The sequence below is a fragment of the Platichthys flesus genome, chromosome 20, assembly GCF_949316205.1.
Source record: "Platichthys flesus chromosome 20, fPlaFle2.1, whole genome shotgun sequence".
Taxonomy (NCBI): Eukaryota; Metazoa; Chordata; class Actinopteri; order Pleuronectiformes; family Pleuronectidae; genus Platichthys; species Platichthys flesus.
The window spans coordinates 16,819,454-16,831,759 of record NC_084964.1 but is presented as its reverse complement, the minus strand read 5'-3'; the positions used below and the strand labels follow the sequence as shown (position 1 = coordinate 16,831,759).

General features: G+C 44.7%; 2 protein-coding genes across 2 annotated transcripts; both read right to left on the bottom strand.

Moving 5' to 3' along the window:
• Positions 1-1,135: 1,135 nt before the first annotated feature.
• pgap3 (post-GPI attachment to proteins phospholipase 3) lies at positions 1,136-7,056 on the bottom strand. The gene is made up of 8 exons (XM_062378497.1): positions 6,556-7,056; positions 5,423-5,520; positions 5,157-5,309; positions 4,946-5,008; positions 4,329-4,390; positions 3,811-3,947; positions 3,497-3,701; positions 1,136-3,362 (listed from the first exon to the last, which is right to left on the bottom strand). Exons 1-8 carry the CDS (start codon positions 6,770-6,772, stop codon positions 3,299-3,301), a joined length of 999 nt encoding a protein of 332 aa, XP_062234481.1. The 5' UTR covers positions 6,773-7,056; the 3' UTR covers positions 1,136-3,298.
• A 699-nt stretch (positions 7,057-7,755) lies between these two features.
• Positions 7,756-11,118, bottom strand: mylpfb (myosin light chain, phosphorylatable, fast skeletal muscle b). Its single transcript, XM_062378881.1, has 6 exons — positions 10,969-11,118; positions 10,330-10,428; positions 9,222-9,402; positions 8,892-8,970; positions 8,753-8,801; positions 7,756-8,655 (listed from the first exon to the last, which is right to left on the bottom strand). The coding sequence occupies exons 1-6, from the start codon at positions 10,969-10,971 to the stop codon at positions 8,554-8,556; spliced, it is 513 nt and encodes a 170-aa protein (XP_062234865.1). The 5' UTR covers positions 10,972-11,118; the 3' UTR covers positions 7,756-8,553.
• Positions 11,119-12,306: the final 1,188 nt, after the last annotated feature.

The following is a 12,306-nucleotide window of genomic DNA, read 5'->3' as shown; positions in this document are numbered from 1 at the left end:
TGTTTTGAATTCTTAAGAGATAGTAAAACCCATATAAACACAGAGAAGGGTTTCAAATAGTTAGCTTTCATGTTTTGGATGCATAAATAATGAATATTTGTTTGGGGGCCTTGTGGGTAGAAAAGTGAGGAGGCTTGTGATACTGTATAAAACTCATAGAGCTCAAGGACAACGACTACACATACTGAATAAATGTGTAAGAGAGGCTTGTTTTTTTAAATGTGCAGTATCGTCTGACAGACATAACAAATACAGACCTTGGGATATTCGTCACATAATGACAAATAATCTGTGCGTTTAATTCTGGCACAAGGTCAGTAAGACCTTCAGATGGGTGTGGAAAAAGAGAGGAAGGATTCAATTCATTCACTCCAGAGTAAATTGTAGGTTTTACAGCGTTATTTAAAGGTTCAGTGTGTAGAATGTGGGGACATCTAGTGGTGAAGTTGCATATTGCAGCTGAATAGCCCTCACCTGACCCTCCCCTTTAAAACATGACAGATAACCTGTGGCAGCTGTCAGTTGTCATAAAAACTCAAAGGGTGTTTAGTTTGTCCAGTCTGGGCTACTGTAAAAAACATGCGATCCTAGATAAATATGAAGTATTTAAATATAAAGGGTCTATTCAAGGGTAAGAAATAAACAACTTGTTCAATTTAGATGAAACACATAAGAGAAAACATCACTAGGATTATTTTATATTCAATTTCTTAAATCAGTGTGATACGAGATGCCTAAAATCTCATTCATTTTGACTTTACCTTTTGGTCCATGTCCCATCCAGTAACATGGAGAAGGTGGGGTGTGTGTACCAATACTGTAGCCGGCCACCAGGTGGTGATCAAGACGCTGTGGCTTCTGCTTTGGGGAGTTATCTAGGGCCCCCAAGCTGAGGGGGGGCTAGAACAGCTGATTACATTCGTCACTAGTGAAAACCCCCCCACAGGCCATGATGGGCTCCGATGCTGGGAAACACCCCCACCCCAACAAAACCCTCTGTCAATAACTTACTGCTCAAAGATTAGTACATTTAAATGGGTGTGTATGAGATGGAGGGTGTTGCACTTCAACTTGAAATTGAAGACACGAATCACATCATCATGTCGGGGGAAAAACCACAACAGAGCCTGAGTCCTTCACAACAAAGAACACTTTTATTTGTTCGACTTGTTAAATATTTTTCTCTTTTTGGTCAAATAATCGGTGCGAGGAGGAGGAAAGTGCCCTCGGGAGGAGAGGTGATGGGGTGCAAGGCAGTAGGCAGGGGGCAGCAGATGGTTATGAGTCAGACAGAAGAAAGAACAGTGAAATGTACAGAGCACAAAGTGGAGTTTGATGTTAATTCCTCCAGAAACAAATAACTTCAGGTTAATTCTCAAAGGTGGACAAAGTATTTGCAGTTTTAATAGATTAGTGATGAAATTAGATTTTGCTCAAATGGGCTTTTCAGGTGTTTATTGTTCCATCGACACCATTTCACAAATGTCCAATACACAATAACTGATTAAATACACCTTTACCAATATGAGCTATTTATTGTTTCTTGTCTCCTTTTTGCCACCAGGACCAGTGACGACCTCTCCATGTCTTTTGTCCTCTGTCTTCCCCCACCACCCCCCCTCACAGGCTGTCAGCAAAGCTAAATTTACCCATCGTCTCACACACACATTCACTCAGCGAATGTCCAACACACACACTTACACATGAGTACTATTACAAAAGGGTCGAGCACAATCTAGCTCACTCCCTCCCTCAAACACATGCACACATAATCAGTGTATCATGGACAAAACAACACAATGTCCAGTCAAGGCAACGTGTACACACAGAGTGGTCATTGTTCACATTCTCACACAGGAATACAACGGTAGAGGCAGTATTTCAAACAAAAAAACGCATGTACAGTACACACACACACACCCATAAAGTGCACATATGGAGGGGAAACTCTGAGGGGTGAAGATGGACACGGTGGGAACTCGAGGGTTTTGCTGGATGGAAACGGATTTCATCCAAACAGTGGAAACATGGTCTTGGACAAGCAGGTTGTGATGTAAGGCAGGTTGTGATGTAAGGCAGGCATGGAGGGGCGTGGAGTGTTTCACATGATGGGGGCAGTTTTCTGTGAAGCAGCTGGTTGTGTGTGTGTCGTTCTGGGGATGTACTGCAGCGGCAAATCCAGCCAAATCAAAATAATGGACGTCAAACGCCTGAACACTCTTTCTCGCTCACACACACACCTGCATGCACGCACACACACACACCTCCTACCTCCAGAATTTATTAGGAAAGAAAAGCACTTCCTGTTGCAGTGTTCATAAATCCTACCTCACACTTAAAGGCAATCCAGGTGAATAAAATAAACACTTTTATCATCATCATCAGAAATACCCCAAAATACCCAAATTAAAAGTCAAGTAATCAAAGTAAAAGTGTCAACAGAATACAGCACAAATAGGTCGACAACAGTGGAAAATAACAAAATGCAGCTAAAAGGAGAATCTAAAATGAGACAGATGAACATGAGAAAGAAAAGCAGCGATGGAAACATCAGAGGCACGGAAATAAAAGGTGTGATGGTGAGAAGAGAGGGAATAAAAAACACAGTCAGCTAGAACGGCCTCCAAACATAAACCCCCTTCTCACTCTCTCTAGATCAATCTGCTGGCAGTCAGCCGACCCCCCCACTGTAACCCCCCTTCCCAACACCCATCGCTGGGCCTGCCAGTCCACATTTGGCACGGACGGACCCTGGACTCAAACTGTACCAGCCAGAAACAGGTTAACAACAGCCTGGCAAGTGATTTGGTGCCATCTATTGTCAGCAACAGCAAACTGCCGCTTGTGCAGATACAAGAAGCTGGTGGCACAGACCTAAAAAGGTAAAACATGGTTTCAGGGATCAATTTCAGAAGCAACAAAGAGTCACAGTTAACAGGATATTGATCCGCAGCGTCACAAACTGGTTCTGCAGTGGCAGAGAATACAAAACATTTTCCCATCATCCTGTTTTACAGTGGGAGCGATGGCAAAAGAAAGGTAGCACACGTGAGAACAAGGCAAAGTTAAGACGAACAAGCATCAACGGTGATAATTCTCATAAAAAAAAAAAAAGAAGGAAATAAATACCAGAAATTTGCAAACAGGATAAATGTAAACAGAGGCTACTTCGATGGAAGTCCTAGCGGTGTCATGCATGTCATCTGGGAGGCTGAGCTACTTCCGTGTTTGGGTTTCCAGCTGCCCCGGTCGCAGGGGAGTGAGGGCATCGGCGTGGTGAAGAGGCATTGGGCTCCTCCTACTCGACTTTGACTCCCATCTTCTCTGTGTTCAATAAGTAGAGGCTGTCGTCGATCAGGAAACTGGAGGAGGAGCAGAGTAAGGATGAATCATCAGGTGTTTATCTATGTACTCTTGCTTTTTATTCTCTCCCAATATGTTTTGTCTCTCCTCAGTGACACTATGAAACAAAGAGATGGCAAATGAGCGGTCGAACCTGTAGAAAAGGAAGTGCACTGGGATGGTGCTGAGGTGCCACACAGCATGAGCATCGAGAACCCAGTGCATCGGGGGGAAGTCCAGCAGCTCCAGAAGGGCCAGGCCGTGAAGCAGCACCACCACCAGGCCGCACTTCCACCAGTACGGCAGCGTCCGCCGGTTCTGCCAACACCAGCACAGCCACCACAGGAGGTTCACCATACCTGGGATGATCGAGAGAGGGAGGGAGGTGGAGTCAGGGAGCGCTCGAGAAAAATAACACAACCATTAAAAACAAACCATTACTAACAACCAATTACAAAAGGGATGTACCTATGCTGACGTTAGCAGCCATGTTGTAGCCGTAGTCAAAGCTGACGAAGGTCAAGTAGGACACGTGTGAGGTGAAGGCCAGGATGAGCAGGACTCCCACCATGCTGGAGACCCCGGGTCGCCTCAGACCCACAGTTCTGTCAAAGAGACAAGTGAGACCAGAGTGAATATAAATAACGTTACGGGAATGAGAGTGAGACTAAAATGCTCATAATAACAGAGAACACTTCTTTTTTCCCTTTCTTTCAGGCTTCTTGACTTTATTAGTGGTTTCTATTTATGTAAATAATAACAAATCTATTTAATCCTTTCTGGATGGGACTCATTAACATAAAGCCCAACAAAAACAACTGATTCTATGTTTCATGTTCTGCTTACTGAGACCATCTTCACCCAACATTTAATAAACAGGTTAACACAGTTCAGAGAGAACCATCATTACCACAGGCCAAACAAACAACCCTGTCCAAACAGGGATCATGAACTAAATGAGATATTCCCCTTGTGTTATAGCTCACCTGACACAGCACAGGTAGATTGAGTAAAGAATCACAGCTGTTGCACAGAAATAATCCATTTTCTGAAAGAGGAAAAACATTTAGTGAAGTCGGAAATCAACATCACGGATCAAGAGAAGAAAAACTGACTGTTGTGATATATGTAACAGAAAGTACAGAGCAACAGCTGGGGGGGGGGGGCTAGGGTAACAGCATTGTTAGTGATTAGCTTAACTCATTAGCTGATGAGCAGAACACTGATCTCAGCAGATGGCAGTGGGAAAGGCAAATCAGCAGTTAAGAGGTTTAATTTCCAATTAACAATTAATGAACTGGTCCCCTGTTAAGTCAAGTTGCTTGTCTAAGTATTGGAAACTCCATAGCCTCCATATAAACAAGGAGAAGCTGCCGCCAGCAGATAAATATTTTCCTCAGTAGTAATTACAACCAACTGGAGCTATAAAAGCTGAGAGAGGATTCAATTGACATTAGTCAGATGGAGTTACCTGTGTCGCTCTCTTTCTGCTCACGAGGCTCTAAATCTGACTGACAGGCTGCTGATAAAAGCTTATTTTTTAAATGACTTCCACTCAATGAACATAAACTTAAAGAAACTCTGAGAAACTGATTTCCATTACCTCAGTGAGATACGTGTCCCGGGTGTGAAACACTGTGGACCAAAACCAGGCGTTGAGAGATACCTAAAGAAAAGAAACACACAGGTCTTAGTCAGCTGCTTTCAGACATTTACAAAAAACCTTGTTGCCGGCCCTCTAGTAAAATGTCTGGAAAACTGACAGTGAGCAACTGTTCTTGTTAGTGACCAAACTGAGCACATGTCGGACCCACCAGAGAGAAGGCGTTGATAGTGCGGTACATGGGGCTCTGGCGTGGCACCATGCTCCGATAGCGCAGCAGCATGAGAAGGCAAGCCAGGCCGTTGAGCAGAGAGGCCAGAGCAGACGCTGGTTCTTCAAAACACAGGAAGCGCGTAAACGGCCACTGTAAAGACAACAAAAAATAACCATCAAATATATGTGAGCATTATTTTGTGACCTGAATCTAGTCTGTCTGATATAGAGTAATTTCAGATTAAGGTTTTGGTGAACACGAACCTTGCCGTGGAACTGGGGGACTCTGTAGCCCTCGGCCTGGTAAAGACCCACGGTGGTCCACATGCACTGGTAGCTACAGTCGTCACGGCAAGTCCAACCTGCAACACAGGAGCAACAGAGATGCTGAGGGGGTCAGAGATCCTCTTATGTCGCCAACAAATAACTCAACAAATTGATTAATATAAGATATACATATTTATTAAAGTCAAATATGACATCTGTGCTTGTAAAATACACACAAATTAGATCATTATTGAACCTTAATTATAGATATAGATTATTGTTGTTGTATTGTATATCCCTGCCTATATTACTTTTTTAACTGATTTGCCAGTTGTTGTTTTTTTGATTGATTGTGTAAGGTAACAAAATAGTGAAAAGGGGGGGGCATCACAATGTCAAGGTGACGTCTTCAAATTGCTTGGGTTGTCCTAGTTACAGTTAAGATAAGTTAAGATAAGATACTAAGTAAGTTAGTAAGTAGTAATAAGTAACATGCAATACTTCAGTGTAAGGAAATATAGTCAGAATTAGACAAATATGTGCTTCAAAATATAAAAATCACAATCATGAGCTCGAACAAGAGGACGTTGCGTGTTCCTTCTTGAGAACTGAACATAACTTTGTGATTGACTGATAAGCCAAAGGTTCAGCTCTACTTCAGTTTACTTTGCTGACAATTAAGTCAAATTTTTAAACATCAAGCTCAGATGGAAACGTTAATTTAACAGATAAGAGTCTCTCTACTGAACTTCTAAGTCTCTTATTAGAAGTGTCCTGCTGTTGGATGTGGTTTGAAATCTGTCACAGTGCCACCAGCACACAACTGCTAATGACTGATGGTTGCACGGGCCTCCACTGGCACCTGAACCAGCCGGTCAAACTGGATTTGACAGTTTCAACCCAGTTCGTCACAGATCAGCGTAAGTTTCATGCAGACATCCGAGGCGAGGACTAAAGAGCTGTGAGTCCTGAAGCAGCTCCAGCAGAGAGCACAGTGAATACAGTGCAGTCAGCTGATGACACGTGTAGTAGATGTAAACATGTATATCATCACAGGGGGGGCAGAAGCCTCCAGGGTGCTAGCCAGCTCCGTTAGCCTGACCCACCTGGCGGCAGCAGCTACCTCTCACCTGTCAGCGCCATGTACTGCGGCTGGGCGGACTGGAAGCCCCGCAGCCGGGCTCCGGTGCAGTTGGTCCGGACGCACAGCTTCACGCAGTCCCGGTACACCGGCTCCTTGTCGCCCTGAGAGGAGCGAACCGCGGTCACCGACAGCAGGAGCAGGGCGACCGCGGCCAGCAGAGCGGGGGGGCGGACAGATGTGCAGCGGGGGGACGCCGAGGCCATGGCTGGCGGGCTGGTGGGTCTCGGCCCGGGCGGGACTCGCGGAGGAGCGGCTCGGTCTTCCAATGCCGCCGGTGCTCGTCAGCGTGGAGCCATGTTGGGTTCAGCGGAGACGAGCTGGGCCGGTTGTGTTGAACTGGGACTGTGGGTCCACTGACCCCTGATCACATACGCACACAAACACACACTGCTTCCGCTTTCTGTCTTCAAAATAAAACACGAAATCTCCTCTGCTCACCTGTAGATTCACTCCCAGATACTATTCTGTGCTTTTATTTTGAGGCGTGAACGTGTTGTTCCCTCCGGTTTTACTTCCGGTTTTGGTTGGTTACGTCACCTGGTCACGTGACTGCCTGATCTTTGAGGTTAGATATAAATAAATATGAAATGGTCGTAAAATACTTTTTAATATCAAAAATAATAAATAAATAACAATATAATATGTCAGTAAATTTAATTCTCAGACAAACTTGAATGTCCATTACTCATTAAATAAATGAATTCTTCTGATTCTGAGACTTTTACTCTTAGCCTGCGTGAAAAGCTAAAAATGAAAACTGTTTTACACTCATTTTAACTTTTATTTAAACTGTTTTATTTTGTTTATATTTCCCGATCAGAAGTCGTCATGTTTGCAGAATTTGATCCAGCAAACCATTATTGACAGAATTTCAGAATCTCAACCTGTTCTCATTTCAGTCGTGGTTCATGATCCACAGGGAAATGTGTTGTATGTATGTATTCTGTGTATGATTGGGTGTTTTCATTATTATGACCCACTCTCTTGTACAGTTATAGCTGATGCAGCATGGCTCTGCACTGATGTCGGGACTATGAATAGACTTTAAAGCTCAGAAGTTTTTGGCCAGAAATGATATACAAATATTAATCACCATTAAACTGATCCTATCCTGACCTTTTGAAGTCAGCGTAGTGCCTGGTCAGTCAGCTTTCACCCACAGCCCCACTCAAACCAAGACACAATAGCATACAAAAGATAATGTATTTTATTTGTCTTTCTTTATTTGTTACAGTGGAGGCGCAGACAACAACAGGAGGGGAAACACCAGTGAGTGGGAGAAAGAAGAGTCCAAAACAAAGCTGTTTTACTTTTGTTTATTTCTTTCCTCACTCCTGCTCACCCTCTTTCGCCATCTCTTTCTCTATTTACATTTACTTTCCTCTTCTCACTGCAACTCTTCCTTGTATACATGTGTATAAGAGAGACAGATTTAATAAGAGCCGGGGTAGGGAAACTATTATAGCACAGTACTCCCACTCTTTCACTGTGCACCCCTCCCTCATACATTTGAAGGGACAAACCCGTCAATCATTCTGTGTCAGGTTGAGACTAACAGGGCACACAGGTCAGGTTGCTCACTTGTTTCAAGCAAGAACCGCTGCACCCTGAGAGACGTTCCCTGACTGACCGCCTCCACGCAGAGGAGCAGAATGAGCAACGGGAGGAAAAGCAGGAGGAACAAGAGGCAGGGACAGAGATGGAGAGAGAGGTTAACTGGCACAAGATTATCTTTTATTGAAAAATAATCCCATGCTCCCCCTGTTGGTACTCACACACAAACACCCCCACAGCCTCCATTCCTCTCACTGAGGATCTCGATAAAGGAGACAAGTCTTTTCGTAGTGAGCTGGCAAGCGGAACGAGTGGGCCAGGGCGTGAGTGTGTGCGAGGACGCCTGGGTGCTGGAGAAGAGGGAGTGAGTTGATGCTGAGGCGTGAAAGAGCTTGAACGGAGGTAGAGGTCATGAGAGAAGGGGGACGATTTATTCCTCCTTCTCTTCTCCGTGTGTGATGACGTAGCAGATGTTCTTGTAGTCAACATTGCCGGCCACATCTGGGGGGAAAGCCGCCCACAGGTTGGTCATCTGCAGAGGAGAAATTAAAGATTCACAATCCTGGACAACTTAGGGAAAACGACAGAATGTGAACCCCCGACGGGAAGAGAAAGACAGAACAGCTCACCTCCTCAGCGGTGAACCTGTCGCACTGAGTGGTCAGGAGCTCCTCAAGGCTGCAGGGGAAAAACAAACATGAGCTGTCGTGTCCAGATTCAAGACGAACAGACGAAGAAGCTGTGAATTAAAGTGAAAAAACAACTCACAATTCCTTCTTGATGGAGCCAGTGGCCTCGGGGTCCAGGACCTTGAAAGCGCTCACGATGACGTCCTCGGGATCAGCACCTACAAGACCAGACAGCATCATTAGTTGATAAGATATGAGTAATAAATGTGCGGAAATATCCAAATAGAAATAATAAATGCAAAGGAAAAATCTGCACTGAGTAAAGGATAAAAAAATCAAATTTATATGAACTGCGAATTCATTGGGCGGGTCGGAAGATAAACGTGCCCCTTGGAGTTCCAAGTATTTGATGAAATAAGAAAAGGAAAATAGATAAGAAGTTGTGTGTTAAATATCTGCGTCGACGCACCCTTCAGCTTCTCGCCGAACATGGTCAGGAAAACGGTGAAGTTGATGGGGCCGCTGGCCTCCTTCACCATGGCCTCCAGCTCCTCATTCTTCACATTCAGTTGGCCCATGGTGGCCAGCACGTCCCTGAGGTCGTCCTTGCTGATGATGCCATCTCTGTTCTGGTCGATGATTGTGAAAGCCTGCCATGGAACAAGTAAGACGACACCTTTAATCTACATGCTTAGCTCATTAGAAATAAAAACACACATCCTCACATTTCTAACGAGGTCCTTATCGCTTGTGATAATTATTTCGTGCGGTAGCCGGCCAACGCAAACGTGTAAACGTGGCGCTGTTATCCACTTCTCGGCCCACGGAGCTGGGCGCAGCCGCCAGTGAAACCAAAGATGGCTTTGGAAACCTTTTGGGACTTGGCAGCTGGTCCACCACTTGTCTTTCTAAGGTGTTAAAACGGTCTAGGAATTTCAGACAAGCCCCTTGCGACATTTAAAGAGAAGGTATTGATTACAGCTGTCACCCCCCACCACCCCACCCCCTCCATACCCCTTGCTTCGTCTCATGACAGAACAACCTGCGCCAAATATTCTTTCACCTTGTGTTGCCTCTAAGGGATCAGCTGACATCAGCCATTTTGTTCTTTTATTTCTACCTGCATACCAAAGTAAAGCCCCCTAATAAAGCGTCAACATTTTGCGCCCCTCTTTCTTCCCTGTGTCGACTCAACGTAAGATCTATAACCTTTATATTTTTGCCTTTGTTCTTTGGACCTTGATTGCGACTTCCTGCTTCGAATTTATGTCACTGCCCACCAGCTGTTGGGCGGCATTCCAGTGGGGTCACAGAGCGACTGTTTCCAGTCTCAGTGGCAGATTACTGAGCTGCCACCGGGGAGAGGTAGCTGCCGTCACCAGAGAAGTTCTGATTTACTGTCCTGTCATGCTGACGGGGACGATCAGGTCTACATCTCTCTATAGCTTCCTCCTCGGCTTATCTCTGAGGTCAAATGACAGCGCCACTAAATGTCCCTCTTCTCACACGACCCAAAAGGAACTAAAATCTTACTGCTAGAAAAACATTAAGAGATCATTTGGGGAAGAGGACGTTACCTCCTTGTACTCCTGGATCTGGCTCTGCTCAAACATGGAGAACACATTGGAGGATCCACCCTCACCCTGCTGCTGCCTCCTCTTGGCCTTCTTGGGTGCCTGGGAAAAGATGAGAGGGAAAATACAATTGAAACAAATAAAAAATTAAACAATAAATACATCCTGGCAATCTCACAGAAAAATATAAAGATATTAACAGCTGTGTGTTGTCAAACACCAAAGGATGCACAGGTGCAGGTTTAAGATATCTCTAGGTCCAAATTACTCAAACAAATAAAGCCCCAAATAATGATTAAATTGTTCTGATTCTGCCATAAGAATCAAAACAGTCTTGGCAGGAGGTGATTTGTTTTCTGTGCAAAAATAAAACAGAGTATTTTAAATCTATAAGTTTAGGGTTAATGACTAAATCAAATCTATGGGGACTATGATGTTAAGCCAATTATCCCAGAACAGCTCGTTTCAGAGTTTAATCCTAAGCCAAACGGCTCAAGCAAGCAGGTTAAAGTAAGACTGGGTCCACATCCTCAGCTTAAGAGACGTTTGTGGGATGTTGGTAATCCAGGCAGCAAATACATCAAGTGATGCTTTTCACCTCATCAGATCCTAGATCCCTAGAGGCCGTTCTTCCACACTCACCATCTCTCAAGTTTCTGGGGTTGTTGTTGATGGTCAAGAAGAGAAGCCTACGCAAAGACGATGTGACTGACATGTAAGCAATGGACTCTAGGGGCCTTATATACTAGCCCACGGGGGGCTAACTTTAGCCGCACCATCAGGTTTGGCAGGAAAACAGAGCCGGAGGAAAGTAAGTGAAAGAGGGAGGAGCGAGGAGGTTGCGGGACGGATCGGCTTACCGATGCTCCGAAATAGGCCACTGGAGTCTTGGAATGAGGTGAATTCAATGCCAACAGAGGCCTGACTTTGGTGACATCTGTGGACTAATATGGCCAAACTGACAGACAGGACATGCTGAGGGACAACTGAAATCCCCCCCCCCCCCCCAATACCCTTCTCCTCCTCCTCAGGGGTCTTTGTTGTGGCTATTTTGGTTTTTGATATCCACTGCGAGGGAGAACAAACACCCAGTACACGATGATAGGTAACCGCTGCTGCAACCGGGAAAGTTATCCTGCAGTCAACCACACTTTCTACGAATTAACGGTCCTGATCTCCACCAGGCGCTGACGTGTAATTGCAGTTAACATATCCTGGAGTCATCGCCTGTCCAGATGAAAGGTTTGGTCTGAGGTTTTGGTCTCACTATGAAGCGGGGATCATTAACAGTCATGAAACTTGAAATCATTTGGCCGATACGCTTTGGTCCCGCTCCAATAATGACACACGACTACTACTAGTCGTCCAGCAACAAGTGACCTTTCATCAATGAGAAACGTAAACAACCTTTTATTACTGACACAAGTGGTGGAAGCGCTTTGTTCAATCCATTGTTGATTTTTTTTGTGTTTTCTACAAGCAGCCTGCTGGTTGTGTATTTTATGTTTTTCGTTATTTTGTGCACATGTAGACTTTCCAAAAAACTCACAGTTAGAAAACATATGTATAAATTAAGCTAAGTATCATGGGACATAATTTAAAGATCCTTCACTGACTTCTGATTCCCTGAGATTGTGGTGTTTGGAGTAAATGAGCAGCTTTCCCACTGCGGAGGCACTAATTTTGGGTGCTGCTGCTACAGGCGCCCAGTATAGTTGCTTTAGAATAGGAGGACTCCGGTCCACCCACCTCTCTCCATATATGAGCTACGTAGGCTGCCATCAATCACACCACCGTACAGCTAAGGTATGTATTGGGACCAGTGATACTGTTCCCTCAGCCGTTGGTACGCCTACCATTTCAAGTCGCAAAAAAATACGACCTCATTTTTCCCAAAGGTACAAATGTTTACGTGTGGTTCCTCTGATTGAGACGTTTGCAGGAGAATCAGTCGACAGTGAAACGTTGTGCACGGAGGGC

Bases quoted from the DNA above. Each gene is read 5' to 3' on its own strand.
- pgap3 (XM_062378497.1), bottom strand. From the start codon at position 6,772: ATGGCCTCGGCGTCCCCCCGCTGCACATCTGTCCGCCCCCCCGCTCTG. The intron at 5,009-5,156 runs GTGGGTCCGACA...TCTTTTCTTTAG, and splicing joins CTATCAACGCCTTCTCTCTG to GTATCTCTCAACGCCTGGTT. The intron at 3,363-3,496 runs GTTCGACCGCTC...CTCCTCCTCCAG, and splicing joins GTGCACTTCCTTTTCTACAG to TTTCCTGATCGACGACAGCC.
- mylpfb (XM_062378881.1), bottom strand. The intron at 8,802-8,891 runs GTGAGTTGTTTT...TTTCCCCTGCAG, and splicing joins GGCTCCATCAAGAAGGAATT to CCTTGAGGAGCTCCTGACCA. The intron at 8,656-8,752 runs GTGAGCTGTTCT...TCTCCTCTGCAG, and splicing joins ACAGGTTCACCGCTGAGGAG to ATGACCAACCTGTGGGCGGC.